Source organism: Globicephala melas, chromosome 17, assembly GCF_963455315.2.
Source record: "Globicephala melas chromosome 17, mGloMel1.2, whole genome shotgun sequence".
NCBI lineage: Eukaryota > Metazoa > Chordata > Mammalia > Artiodactyla > Delphinidae > Globicephala > Globicephala melas.
Window position 1 is genome coordinate 10,428,312 of NC_083330.1, and position 15,750 is coordinate 10,444,061.

At 39.9% G+C, this 15,750-nt stretch overlaps 1 protein-coding gene across 2 annotated transcripts in view; it reads right to left on the bottom strand.

Moving 5' to 3' along the window:
- The window catches only part of CYP7B1 (cytochrome P450 family 7 subfamily B member 1), a 188,234-nt gene that overhangs the window by 7,012 nt on the left and 165,472 nt on the right, over positions 1-15,750 (bottom strand). For both annotated transcript variants that reach the window (XM_030859659.3, XM_060287280.2), the window contains one exon: positions 7,037-7,212. In XM_030859659.3, the coding sequence (XP_030715519.1) occupies positions 7,037-7,212 (176 nt within the window). The remainder of the gene's footprint in view (positions 1-7,036; positions 7,213-15,750) is intronic.

A 15,750-nucleotide genomic window follows, 5' to 3' on the forward strand; every position in this document is an offset into this window, starting at 1 on the left:
TCAGCGGCCATGGCTCACGGGCCCAGCCGCTCCGCGGCATGTGGGATCTTCCCGGACCAGGGCACGAACCCGTGTTCCCTGCATCGGCAGGTGGACCCTCAACCACTGCGCCACCAGGGAAGCCCCTCCCTGCCCTCTTAAAAGGCTTCTTTTAACCCAGAAAATACCAGGAAGTAAAACTTAACTAAGTGCAAATCACGTATGAACTTTCAAAAAACCCCAGTGTTATTAGAAAATTACTTCTCCCATATCAAACAAATTCAAACTTTTCTATATGACTTTTCTTCACATTTCTCTCCTACACTGAGTTTCCTAAGTATAGAGGCAGTATTTCTGTTTTTGTTCTCTAAGGTGGGTCTCCACATACGGGCACTTGAAATACCAATGCTGGGTAGAGGGAAGGGCTCCTGCAGAGCTACCATGGTTAGCGGACAGTGAATCCTACTGGCCCCAGAGGCTGCCTACCTAAGGATCCCTCGTGTGCCCTTCTCTATCCCTTCCCATCAGCTACTGAGGGATGAGAAGGATGAGTTTAGGATTTAGTGTTGGGATGAAATAGATATTAAATAATAAGATTCACATTAGGCACTAGAGAAGAACTAAGCCACAAAATCGGTCTGGCTTGTGTTTTGACGTTGTATCGACTTTCTCCTATGACAGCTCTATTTAGAATGAGTGTTCTTTGGGTTAACTCTCTTGGCTTCTGAGTTGTTTTCACAAGTAAGTTATAGTACTTGTTCCAGAAAATTACGGGACTGGTTTATGGAGGGTGTTGGGTCCTCCATCTTAATTTACTCTCGTGTGAGTCTCTGAGAGGACACTGAAGGACCTTATTTTAGCCCATGGTGAATTAAACCATCGATTACATTAACGCACATGGCGCGCATGACAATGACCAAGTCTTTCCCGTACGCGGTGCTCATTAGCATTAGACCTGCTCAGCTCACAGCTTTGCTATGAACTATGAAGCCAAAGGCAAAGAAGCAGGTCAGACTGAAAGCATTTAGGTTATAGCGAAAACCCTACAGTTCACGTATAAATCCTGAATCCGTCACAGATGATCTGATTTTCTCACTCAATGTCAGTATTCATGTCAGCAAAATCATTTCCTTTAAAAGTATTGGTTTTATCCCCAATTACCTAGGATACTGATGTTGATAAATATTCAAGCTTAGAGAACACATTTTGTGTGGTTTCTATTCCACCCCCTAAACTTGCAAGTTGATGAAATCATAATGGCAAAATTAATCTGCATCAGAGTGCAAGTATATTTTCCCACAGATAGTTCTGGGATGTATCTGGATAGGATCTAACCAGTGCTAACCTAAAAGTATCTGTCCATCCTTGTAGTACGGATAAGGACATTCTCTGTGGACATCCACTTTGTTACTGGAGATAGGATGGCTATACGGTACTCTCTCCCAGTAAATCTTTTTCCATTACTGGGGCCCAAGCCTGCTTGCCTGGGTTCAGTACAGGTGCTTCCTCCTTCTTACTGACCAATCTGAGGAGACCAGCGCTCTTCCCAAGAGCTCGTTCCCTAGGCCAAACCAGTTGATGTCAATTTTGCCACAAAATGGTTTTCTATTCTGAAAAGCTCTCCCTGTGGTCAGTCCTATGGTTTAAGCCAGAACATGCAAAAGGAAAACTTAGCTTGGGTTATGACTTCGTAGTGTGCTGATATCATAAATAAACCAGAGACTGGCATGGCTTTTCTATATTTCTTTGTGTACATGAATATGCAGCTGAGAAGTCACAGTGACCAACAAAGAATGCCGAAGTGCTCTCCCAGCCCTGCCATGTTCAGTTAGCATACGTTCAATACCCCCAAACATCTAGTCAACCAGTAATGTCACTCCTCTAGTTTTCCATCACCTTCCATTCGATTTCCTCACAATAAATATCATAGAAATTCCTATTTAGTTGTTTATATTATGAAACAAGAAGGGAAAAGGCCAACTTCTTTTGCTCTGTGGCTACCATTAAGCTCAAAGGGCATATGGGCATAAATAGCTTTTTGAGTCAAAATTTCTTCTCAGTTTGTTTTCCGTTGCCAGGACATGGAGAACCCAAGCAGGAGCCAATTTTAGGATGGGCTTGTGGCAGCTGCTAAGAATATAGTCTGGTTTTAGAAAAAAAGAAGGGGTGTAATAGTCCCACCCCAGAAATTCTGGGGTCACAGTGACATAGAACAAAAAGTTAGAAAGCTCAAGATGCTTTGATCTTTGATCTGGAACAACTTGAATACAGGATTTGTCATGTTGCAGTGACCATAACAGCTGGGTGCTTCATGATTAAAAAGGGTCAATTAAATGCAATATTATTCAATGGAGAAGAACAGAGAAATCATAAGAGAAAAGCATGAGACACTGAAATTCCCCATCACTCCTCTACTGACTGTTGTGGTTGTTCCTCAACATCTTTCTTCTGCATGAGATCTCTCGAGGCACCAATTGTGGTAATCACATTGCTCTGGCCTCTCACTGATTTAGGAGAGGGTGTATGAACCCGTCTCTCGGTGCTACAGGGGAGGAGTGTATGGGGCCATCTGGGAGAAGTTCTCTTCTTGTGAAGAAAGAAAAACACGACAACATGGTCCATCACTCTTCCTCCTCTAGACCTGGTTATATGTGAATATGATGCCTGCAAGGCTGCAGCTATGCTGTCACCAGGCTGAAGCTAGCCCTCAGGAGATGGCAAGGCAAGAAATCCCAGGAGATGGGAGGTGTCACACTGTCTTATTTATCTCCATATTTTCGAAGCCCCACCAGAGTGCTATGCACAGTGAGGTTCCATAGATGTCTGTTGAATTAGTGAATAAATACATGACAGTAAAGTATATTTTAAAAGCAATCTTCAAACTTTTGAAGAAAACAGAGATATTGAATGAATAAATAAAGATGGAGAGAATGAAGAGTAGATGAATATTCAAATAGAAAATGTTTACAAATGGAAAATGGTATAATATTTAGTACTAGAAATAAAGATTGGGTAGACGATACAATTTCCTGGATAGAGAAGAATTTTGGGTATGAGTGACTGAGGAACACTGCATACCACCCTAATCTGTGTCCTCCAAATTTTGTTTAGTTCGGTTCAACAGCTTCTTTTTAGCACTTCCTGTATGTGCAGCATTGAAGTTTGGTTGCTCAGTGGTTGATCAGTTTATGTTTGTATCCTTGAAATGTCCTAAATGGCACAATCTCTATTCCAGTTTGAGAGACAGACAAAAAATTATTGAGAGTATTTCCACATTTGTCATGACTAGTATATTCTAATAATAGTGGAAATAATCAAAAGAATGTTGATACAACAATTTTTATAGTGATTTAGAATTTTTTCAAGGGCTTTCAAATTTATCACTTTATAATCCTTACACCTCCGAGAAGTAGGTTGGGCAGACTTGCATGAGGTGAAATAAGGCTTTTCGTCTTCAGAGCCTTGGCGGGGGGGTTGGGGGTACGTCAGAGGCTTTGTAATTACTTTGTTGTTTCCCTGTGTCCTTACTTTAGGAGGCTATATGGTTAAGGTAATGCGTTACCATCTTAAATGTTGGCTGTTTCTTCCCTATGGCCCAGCCCTTTATACCTCAGCACCTCCATAGAAAAACCAACCAATAGATCTGGTCTTCTCCATAGCTCTATTTTTGGATGCTGCATTTTGGCAGAAAAGTAATCATCACCATTTACTGATCACTTGAGAGCCAGTGGCTAGAATTCTGGCTGACAACTGACAAATTTGAAGAAGCCTTCATAAAATTTTTAAAAAGTATCCATTCCTAGTTAATTAAGAGATCATCTAGATTTTCTTGGGTAGCATTTAGACCGATAAAGAAAGAAAAGAGAATTGGGAACAGGTGGTTCCTTTTGCTCTCTCTCATTGTTTTAATTTCACGTGCCAATTTTCTTTTCCACATCAGCACGTGGCACCCGACTGGCTAACATTACAATAAGCTAAGGAACCCATATTCAGGAAAAGAATACTTCTTAACACAGTTTACGTGTTGCTAGCTTACAGGCCCAATTAGGTTCCCAAACATTTTTTGTTTAGCCTACATTGCGTTTTAAACTTAATTTCTCCAAACGTTTAAAAATTCTAAGCTTCACCCAGGAATCTGAAGTTTAAAAAAAATAATAAAAATGACTTGGTCGCATCAGGTCTACATGCTTGTTAAGGACTGAGGGTTGGTTCCAAAGTAGCCACATGGTCTCCCTTAGATGCCTCCTGGGCTGTCCTTTCACCAGAGTTCTCACCACTCCTGATAGTATTGCTATATTTACACACAAGCCACCTCATCTACTGGATCTAATTAGGCCCCGTACACATCTGAATGTGCGATATCTGTAGTGATTTAACGTTTCAACTTAAGTATATTTTCACTTTCAGAACATTCATCCATCTCAGCACCTCCTATTTATTTCCTTCTATGGGTCTCCTGCATGCCAGGCACTGAGAATTCAGAGAAGGTAAGGACAAGGTCTCTCCCCTCCTGGAACTTACAGTATATGGACACACAGGCAAACAAGTAATTGCAAAATACCGTGGGGTGTGTGCCCCAAAACAAAGGTACACCCAGGCCACAGAGTGAGCAGTGGCAGATTCTCTGAGGAATGAGGTGGGAATCAGGGACAAAGAAGAAGTGATTAAGGGGGATTACTGTGGAGTCACCTGGAGTCTCTCGGTGGACAAGAGAGGCATTCAACAATAGAGAGATGGGTGAAGGAAGATATAACCTGTTTCTACAATGAAATATTCTAGGGTCTCTTGGGCTTGAACATCCTGAAACCATGCCTCATTGGGTTGGGGGGAACCAATGTTCCACGAAGGCACCTCAGGTTCCATGTCCTCTGAGAATAACTATACTTATATCTGGAGTTGGTCTTCCTCATGATTTTAGCCTAAGAGCTATTGGCTACTTTCTATATCTAAGGGCTGGTCTTCTCATTCAAGATCTGTAGGGTACAAAAGTCAGGCAGTGAGGAGTATGAACTTCGGATGAGCTCCTGGGATAGTGCTGTCCGTGACAAAGGCCAAGGATGGAATTTTCCAGAACTTTCTTCTCTTTTCTTACTGTTAGTGCATGATTGTTTTGGGATGGGCATCTGTTACACGAGCATCTATACCATCTACTTATTGCCATCCTAAGTGATTAAGAACAAAAGGAATCAATCCATAAGCCTGAGAGTGGTAAGTGCTCAGTAAATGTTTATAGAATGAATGATTACATAAAGGCCTTGCCAAATCATATAAAATTGGTTCTGAACTATACCATTTTTTCTCTGTGCCGGTAACTATCAGCATTCCGCAACTAATTTCAAGGGAACAATACCATAGCAAAAATTAGCTAGTTGATTTGAACACTAGTCAGGCATAGTTGGCTAATGTTAAGTCTAGTAAATAATAGAGAATGCTCTTCAACTCAAGCTAGAGCTGCCCTAATGATGCTAAGTCAGAGTTCCCAATACTGCAATTTTGTTCTTCCCACAGATTTACTATGAGGCAAACCCGTCCGACTACTCTTTATGATGTAAAGTTTGGGCATTGATATTTAGCATGCCACAGGAAAAGTATAAATCGACACACTTTCAAATGTTTAGCTTCGATATTTAAATTCCTAGAAGTCCAACTCACGGTCTTTTCCATCATGGCGGCAGGGTTGGGGATAGAGAACAGGAGGATCCCTAAGACCTTAACAACGGTGGTGTTTGGTAAACATTTATTATTTTTTGATAACTTTAATGTTGATTTTACTATTGTGACATGAATAATAAACTTGATGACTAGCAGGATACTCAGATAATAAAAATACTAAGCAGAAATTAAAAATTGTAGATAGAAATGAAACTTTTTAAATTTTAAAATATTTTTCAAATATTAGCTATTTACTTGCTTTACTTATTGACCACCTAGTTCCGTAGGGAATTTCTTTTTTTTTTTGATATTTACAAACGTGGAGATGAAGCCTGTTGTCTGCAAAAATGTTCATTCACTCACCAATACCCTACTTCTTATCTGCTATCATTATTCACATAACGCCTCTTCTGAAATACACAGAAACCATATGTACATTCTCCCCTCACTTAAACAATTTTGCCTTTGCTGATGAAATAAATGCTAATTATCTCATTGTGTTTGAAGTTTGTCCTTTTCTTATTAATTTCCAAAATTCAACAAGATTTTAATCCAGCCTGGCTGAAAAACATCTTAGAAACGGGTTTAAAAGTGGTTCAGCTCTAAACTGCTCAAAAAGAGCACAGAAGTTTCCCTTTGAAACATGGCATTTTATACACAAAAACCACTGCAGCAACAACGTGACTTCCTGAGAAGCACAGGCAGAAGATGACTCTGCTCAATTTGCATGCAGGTGGTGAACCTCTGAAGTGGTATTAAGGGATGAGCCAAGGTGGATTAATTTCTAGTCTTTGATATTCATTAACTCCAGCTTCAGAAAAAAATACAAGGAGATGACACAATTACCCTCAGAGCTTTACCTGTGAGCAGCAGCTTCACAATCTCAAGTTCATAATGCCATCCTAATTGATCAAGAAGGGGCACATACCTTTAGTAAGAGGTGAAAAAGTAGATGAGCTTAACTCTGGCAAGGACGGTATCTGACTCTGGGACAGTCAACCCCACTCTGGAAACACTTAGCAGAAGAGTCATTATTTATTCTCTAAGCCACCTGTCAATAGCTAGCCCTCCATGGGTTTTAATAATTCTCTGCCAAGCAAAACTTAATTTAGGCCTCAAGTGAATAGTGTCCATCAAGGTATCAACGTTCCTTTCAGTTGAGGGAACTGGAGTTTAGTCTCATCGCTGTATTTCTCTTTATAGATCGTGAAACCTTTGAAAGAGAGATCCTTAAGGAAACCTTTCAGTAAATAGGAAAATGTTCTCATTGGAAGGAAAAACAGGAGTCATTAAGCTCTCTCAAATTCTTTCTGGAACAAGATGGTAAGAGAAAGAGCGATCACGAGGGAGAGGAATGTGCGTGCAGTATCTAAGAGGGAGCAATACCGGCGTGATGTTTATTTACCTCTGGAGCTTCAAAGATTTCAGGGTCATAATGTAAGACGGGAGGAAAGATGCCTACAAAGTCTCCCTTTCGCAGACAGCAGTCCTGGCTCTCTAAGTGTAGTGTCAAGTCCTCTTGAACGACGCGAAAGATGCCAGAAAAGGAGCATAGTCGCAAGACCTCAAGAATGGTGCTTTCTGAAAGAAACAAGCAAGCAACATTTTATTAAAATGTGACTGCTCCTGAAAAGTGCTCTCAATTTGCCATTAAAGCGCATAAACAATAGCTGTGATTGACAGGGAAATCCTTTCCCAATCAGATCCATTGAGCACCAGGAAGGAGCCAATGGGGGCTCTGAATGGGAGTGAGGAGGGGAGGGATGAGACAGCTGTGGCCCAGCCCCCAAAGCGCGGGGCATTTCACAGGCAGGAGACAACAGCGCTGTACTGGGGCAGAAAGTCATTAATCAGGAACTTCGTAGGCAAGAATGATCTGCAAGAGAGGAAGTCTGTGTTGGGGCATACGCACTGGAAATTAAAACCGTATCCCAGTTAAAGTACACCACTGGTGGGTTATTTCACCAACCTTCGGAACAGTGATGCCTTCAAAGCCAGGCTTAGGCATTTACTAACCACTTAGGCAGTTAATAGTAAAGTAACTGTAGTAGTGCTTTCTGAGATAGCTTAACACTTAATTTCTTTTATGCTGGTTGTAAATAAAATGTGAGTCAGCATTTGCTGGAAAAATTTCAAAGGGAAAATACTTTAATAGGAATCCGAAGAAAACCATATTTCCCCCAGCATCCAGGGAAAATAACAGCCACCATCATAACCTGGAAGATTCCAGAAGCTGAACGTCCTTGCTTTCCCAGTGGCCTTCACCTTTTGCTCCTAGCACGACAGATTTTATGGCTAATTTCCGGCAATTTATCCTGGCAGTTTGAGGAGGAATTCCTTTGGGAATAATATGCATAATTTGCATAAATCATTCTGATAGCATGCATATCAGCATGCAGCTCCTGTCTAGGTCTGCATCTTTGCCTTCATAATCAAAACTGACTATGTTTTCACCAGCGTGAATGGGTCTTAGAAGAAAAAGCTTGATTCTCTCTAATCAGCAATGCGAAAAAAGAGCTCCAAATTGAGCGTTCTTTCCCCCTTCACATGGTAACAAATGGTTGTATTTATGGCTTGCAATTTAGAATCTCTCTCTCTCTCTCTCTCTCTCTCACACACACACACACACACACACACACAGAGGCCAGTTTCTTAGTGTTCAGCAAAGGTCTGAAATGTAGAATAACCAATTATTAGATTATAGAGGCGGGCAGGTCAGTGAGGGCTTGCGTCAGGCAAAAAATAAAAATAAATGCTATTTCCCCCAAATTGAAATCTATGCACAGCTTGCATAGGGCTATCAAGTAGCTTTGGGGACCTTCTCCCAGGAGGTTTCTCCCTAAGCATTCATTTGTCTAAAGAAATGAGGCTGCGGTCAGCTCTGTGTGGCCAGTGTGGTGATTCGATATGACGTACAGTGAGGCTGTGCATATTCTTCTGGACTGCCTTCGTTATTATAATCAGGAAGAGTCAAATCGGTTTGTTGGTGACAGGGCCAGAAAAGAACTTTGGTTTTGGAACATGGACTCCACTGCAGATAGCCACAAGGCACCTGACACGACGGATTTCAGCTGGCAGGACACAAGCGACCAACATTTCTATGGTGAAAAGCAAGGGTCAGCTTCCCGTGTACTGCTGCTGGCTCATGTTGAATCAACAGCAGCATAACATCATTTTAGCTTGTGGTGTGAAATGGTAGCTGACATATGCAGCAGTGCTGTGCACCCACCAGGTCCAGGAGTGGTGTGGGAAGAAGAAATACAAAAGCAAAATAATTGTGGGGTGGCCACTGTGACAGGGCAGGCATCCGAATAACACGGTCACATCCCATTGGCTGACGTGCTCGCGGGAAGTGTGGCAGCTTGCGCCCACTGCGGTATCACAAATGACAATTGGGCAAGCGTATCTTATGCAGAAGTTAATCACAATAATGGAGCACAAAGTGTGGCTTAGCGGTCAGGTCATAAATGACAAATCTGTTTTACCTTCCAGGACCGGTTATGTGCGCGAGACGAGGTTGGCTCTGGATCGCAGCGATCATGTTGAGAATCATCGGAGGACAAAAGGAATGAGTGGCATTATTATCCACAAAGGAGAGGGGAGCTTCCGTGGCTCTGCGTTACAACGTACAGACACAAAAGCCACAGCCTTGCCGCCAGCTCCAGGAAGAATGCAGGCAGGGCTATATATACGTTGAGAAGAATGACAACTGCACAATAAAAAAAAAATTGCAGCCTCTACTTGTAGTTGTCATAGTTGAGCAGACACCAGCCAGTGCCACTGACAGACCAGCTGGGCCCTGGGAGGCCTTCCATGCTGCACAGTAAATTACCCTGCATGGCGGAGCAACATCTGTTTCTGTGCTAGTGCCGAACAAACAAGGCAATTGAAAACATACCAAGGGATAACCAAGCAACAGATGAACATGACCCGCATTTTTTCCCCCCTTCTCACACTCGAGGTGCTAAACTTCATTGTGCAAGCACTCCACGGAAGAGAGGCCAGGTTGGTTTGATAAGGTGTTGTCAGAGAGATTTTACATATTTCCAAAATGGAAAGAAAAACCTGATAGTATTGTTATTCTTAGAATCTTCTTTCCCCCTTCTATCTTCATTTCTTTTATACCAAAGCTAGCACTCAGTTCTCAATTCGCTCTAGAATTAAAAAAAAAAAAAAAAAAAACTTTCCATACACTTATAAATATTCAGTCTTTAAACCTAATTTGCTATACTTAGTTCACATGCCTTCAAGCATTTGTCTTCCAATTTCCACTGAATAAATGCGTACTAATGAGAACTAGAGCAAGCTGCTGAGGCAAAGCTGGGTGACTTGGGTCTGGCCTGCCACCAGCTTGTGATAGGCGGGCAAATTGAGTTAAAATGAAAAGTCTTGTCAGCTGAAATTCAACATGGTAGCCAAACAGCAAGCTGTCAATCATTCCAGCCAAAACAAGGGACTGCAGGTAATAAAAGGTCATTGTGATCATTAGTGCACTTGGCTTTCATATGCAAGTTAATTTTAATTAAACATGATCTCTATCTGTAAATGTTTTATAAAACTTGTGCATAATGGGTTGTTAATTTATACTTACATTTAGCAGGTAATAGGACCCTCTACTTACTAAACGCATTGTAGAAAAATGGCTATCAAGAATGCAAATATTTGGGGGGTAATTTACACCAGGCACTGCAAGGTGCCAACAATTGCAATTGTGATTAAGATAAGGCTGCCTGTGTTTTATTAAGAAGTGAACTTTACTGACTAGTATCACCAGGGAACTGGATTACAGAATTCCCACAGTGAACTTACAATTCAAAGCCTGCCCTGTCTTCTTCACTTGGCCAGGGAGATTTCTCTTTGCAGGATATAAAAATATTCTGATTAAGTATCCCTTCTAAGCAAAAAGCTGGGGAGTATGTTGAGCTAAGATGCTTTATAATGTGACGGGGAAGGAATATGGCAAAGGAGAGGAAATGCTGGTAGAAAAAGGAATATATACACTCTCTCTTCTGCCCTCATAGCTCAATGCTGGCTGTACTAATTGACAGATGATTCTCATTTGCAGATTTAAAGAGCTGAAGCCATTCATGACAATCAATAATGCATGTTACAACGCAACCACAAATAAGCACATCCAAATTTCTGCCTCACACTTAGGCCATGTCTGGATATGTGGAATGAATGTACTGTGACATGGCCAGACTGTTAATTTGGGTCATCTTAATGATTGGTGCAGACTGTCACACCATCTGATTAGCCATGGTGATCAGTGGATAGCGGCAGTGGCTGCAGTGAAATGAGCAGCCAGACCCTGCTGCAGTCGACTGGGGCTGAACACGCCGATGGTCTGAAAAAGGCAGGCGGACAGGAAAGGGAAAGGGGGCTCTGGAGGCAGTGTGCGCTAGAAGGGTGAGGGTGAGGAAACAGAGTGAGCCTCCAGATGTGTAGGCGAGTTTTTACAAAACCACTTTCGAGACAGGTGAGAAGGTAAATAAGGCACTGTGGTCATCAGACAATTTGAAGCCAAATAATTACTCTTTGGCTCAACAACTGTGTATTTTAAGTAAAGTTAAAAGCAAATCTGAATTGGTACGAATGCCTTTCACTCTGCGCTGCAGGCACGGCTTTTGGTTTACTGCTAAAATACACAAACGTAAATTCAACATTCACAGAGTCAATAAATGCACTATTAAGGAATTTCTCTGCTCAGGGCACTGGGCCACTGCTGTTGGTGGAAAAAGAGAACAGAGAATATGGATGTGGCCTTCACACACACTACAATCTAGGTGTTAAGTCGGAAGGTACATATATACAGGAATGCTCTCCAGGATCCTAGTGAAGATACTGTTCAATTTTTGATTGGATAACTCCAATGATGGCATTCAGAAAGTCCATTTTAGTAGCAAGTTATTTTTCGTACTGAGCTGAATTTTCCTCCCTTAAATTTCCACCCTTTAGAAGACACAAAGGCAAAAAAATTGAATCTCTCTTCCACATAACAGCCCTTTAAAAATATTTAAAGACAACTATCATGTCATTTTTTAATTGTCCATCAGAGATGATATGGCCTTTAGTCTTCAATTCAATTAGTCAATATGCCTCTTAAAATGTGGCAGAGCTGGGTGTGCTATTTCAGTTGGAAAAGTAGAGAGGAACTACTTTCTCTGCCCTAGATACCACACTTCTATTAATATTTTGTTGGAAGCAGATGAGCAACAGATTTTTGAAGTAATAGCTCTCCATGGACTTGTGTTAAGCTTTCTGATATCCTATAGGTGATCAGCTCTGACTGCTCATTGCAATCACCGAGGTGGTTTTAAAAAAATAAATGTTCCATAACCGGCCAATAGCATCAGAACCACTGCATTAACTAAAACCTTTAAATTAGTGGTTTTGAACCTTGGTTACACATTAGAGTCGCTTTGGAAGCTTGTAACGCCATCAGCCTGCACCCCAGACCAATGAAATCAGAACCTCTGGGGGTGGTTTGAGTACTTTTTAAAGCTCCTGAGATGATTCCAATGAGCAACGGAGGTTGAGAACCACCCTATTCTGCTGCATTTCCTCATTCTATTCTTACGCAGTTGATTTTTAGACCTAAGTACAATAATTTGAATTCTTATTAAATTTCCCTGTCAATCCTTTCAACTCCTGTTGCTGCCATTCATTATATTATCTAGCCCTCTTTGTTTTGTGCTGAGCTGAAAATTTGACAAACATCCAAATTAGTATTTTTCACTTTTTAACCAATGTCTCCTTATGTTACATATAAAAATCTCATTACCTGATTTCTGGTATACGCTTTGTGGGAGATACCTCTCTCTCCTCCCCCAGTTAGAAATTTCTAACATGAAGTAGAATTTTTACCTCCTGTATATCCCCACTGGAAGAGAGGATTTTGTTAAACTTTACTACTGCTGTCTAAATTATAGACACTTTTAATTTTTCAAATACACAATTATTTTATAATATTGAATGAGCTTTTTCAAAATAACACCCACAGTTATGACAAATACATCACACTAAGACGTTAATAGTAAGGCAAACTGTGTGTGTGTGTGTGTGTGTGTGAGGGGGGATATACTGGAACTCTCTTTGTAACTTTTCTGTAAAACTATTCTAAATAAAAAGTTTATTTAAAAAAACCCTCAAAATTCTGATGTGAACCTCTAGCCCCAACCTCACCCTCAAACCCAACTGCATTTGAGAATTCGTGATATGTATCCTTGTAAAATATAATGGGCAAGGTCTCTGGTACATTTCTAGGGCATTTTCCCCCGAGTTGACAACATTTATACGTTAGCGCTGAAGTTAGGTAGAGCCAGCATCAATTTCTGGCTCTGCCACTATCTAGTTGTATGATTTGGGTTGGTTAACTAATCTTTCTGCACCTTGTTACGTAACAATTAAATGAAGATAATAATACTTGAGGATTAGATAAGCTATACTTGTACTTACATATATATATATATATATAAGCTAGTACTTGATCATTAAATAAGCTAATAAAAGCCTGATACATAGTAAAATAATAATTATGAATATTATCATAATGTCTCATCCTGAAATTAAGAATACAGTTAACACTGTACCATCTAGCCCACATTTTCTGATCTAATCATGTGCATATCACAGCTGGCGCTGATGAATCAAGATACAAAGAACTCTCCCCTCTCTGTTTGGACAATGAAAAAAGACTCAAAAAATTCTGCTATCAGATAGGTTTGAGGGGAAAAGCGTGAGTGTGGCCAGAAAACCCAAGTTAAAATCCTGCTTCTCTCCTTTACCTCCATGACCTTATTAGCCAAGTTATTTAGCATCCTGAGAATTTTCTCATCTGTAAAAATGACAAAATAATAGCTCCCCCAGTCCCCCAGTATCTTAAAGAAGATCATATGAAACAATAAAAGTCCATAAAATTGCTTTGAAATATTGAAGTCATGAATATATTTAACATGAACTATGTCTAATGATAATACCAGCTTGGTTCGTAAATCATTGAAAATAAAGAAAACAACATAAACGTCATAGGGATGCCACTGAGGTTAAACATCATCTTGGTGATAACGATAGACAACATTTACTGAACCCATACTTTTTAAGTTATTTAAATACATTTTTCAGGTAAATCTTGAAGTAAGAAGTAGTACTCAATGAGATTATTTGTTATCCATTTATCAAAACTTCAATTTTGAGAACTTTCTCTTCTCACATTATCTTTTTCTCTTATATTCTCTCTGAATCAACTTTTCTACTTTTCTTTTTCCTGTATTGGAAACCTGTAGTTCTAAGTCCTACCTCTACCCCAGGTTCTTCTTTCCGGGAAAACAAAGACATTCTTACTTTTCTTTTAGAGTTTCTCAAACTTTCATTCTATCAGCAACTTCTCCTATGGAAATTTAGGTCCCAAGTAACAATTATCTGAACCCCACTGTATATACTATCTTATTCTAAATTTATACGTAATTGTAGAGACCTTTACTAAACACTGATATTCAATTTTAGTGAGGACCTGGTACGCAGAATCTTTATAACAAGTTCCATATCTAAAACAATATAGTTGTGTTTTTCTTTATCTAAAAGAAACGGGTAGGATGGTTGTAAAGAAAGATGCTCAGGAGCACTGGAAAAAAGCATAAGTCCGTCACAGCCTCTTGCAACGGATGACTGCGTTGAATTGCGTTAACAGGCTTGATATTTAAAAGCTCACTTGATGCTGCACATTTTAAGTTTTGCTGATGTTGTGTGTATACTGATGTCAGAGTAAATCGGACACACGCGAGGCCTATAGGATTGGGCCACGAGTGTCAATAACATGTGCACGATGATCACATCACGATAAGCCTATGCCCTCTCGGGCTCTGTCTTCAAGGATCACTCTAAACAAGAGAAATCATTTTTGTTTAGGAATAACATACTGGTTTCTACAGCATTCTAACTTTCCTTTCCAACTTCGCTTTATTATCGATGCGCGATGACATGCAAAATCTCTGTAAGAAAAACTCCTTTCCCTTTGTTTGCTCTACCAATATCAAAATTCTCCTTCCTGGTTTTAAAAAAAAATGCAGCATTCCTTTCATCCTTGTGAACTTTTTTCTTATAATAATAAAAATTCAAGATATCTTTCTTTAAAGAAATTGTACTTAGAATACATAGAACTCTTTCTTTAAGGAGATGAGATGCACATACACTCATCCCATGCAGTGCACTGTACACATTTAATTCTGTAAATCTTGCCTTTCCTCATATAGTTCATACCCTTTTGATAGAGAGAAATACGATAGAGCTATGACTAGATGCAGAGGTTATCTGTTGTGAGTCTGATTTGTATAAAAATTTGCTTCAATCTGCATTGAAGATGCAATCTGATAGACATTGCTTCAAACTGTCTATCTGGAGAAAGAAAAAAAGTGGACCCTATTATCTAGAAGATTCAGTTCTCGTAATGAATAACACTGGCCTCTGCTGTTACCCGAGGTTGTGATGAACGGGGTCTACCTTCTAGATTGCTGAAGGTGCTTCCTGTACTCAGGTGGATCTCCAGGCACTTGGGATTGGTGATGGTCATTTGTTGATGATAAGTGAGCTGTAAATGTCTGAGGGCTCCTGGATGAAAATCTCTACTCTAGTGATGGACTTAAATGGACCCGGATTACGGCTCTGGAACCTGCCATTTCTTCAGCTTGAATAAATTTAAACGTGTCTGCTTTAATACCACAATTTTAAAATGGTCTTTTCTTTCAATAGTGAGAAGTTAAGAGTAAAAAGTAAGTTGATGAATTTCAACTAAATTTTAAGAGTTTATAACTGTGTTCTGAATACAAACACATATTCCTTAAAGTTTATTTGCTTTACGTCCCTGTATACATTATCTGACTCATAAAATGCAATTGAAATTACTTGAATAAATGGGAGATGAAACCTTGATATTCATAGGAACCATAAATCTTCTACCCAGAAAATACTGTGTGTCTGCGTGAAAGCAACTACCCAGAACTTTACGCAAAGTTTGTGCATTTGGTCCCCAGTCATTCTGAAAAGCAAAATAAAATAATATTTGTATTTTAATAATGCTGGGATTATTTTCCTTCTCCAAGCAAATATAAAATTACTTTGATA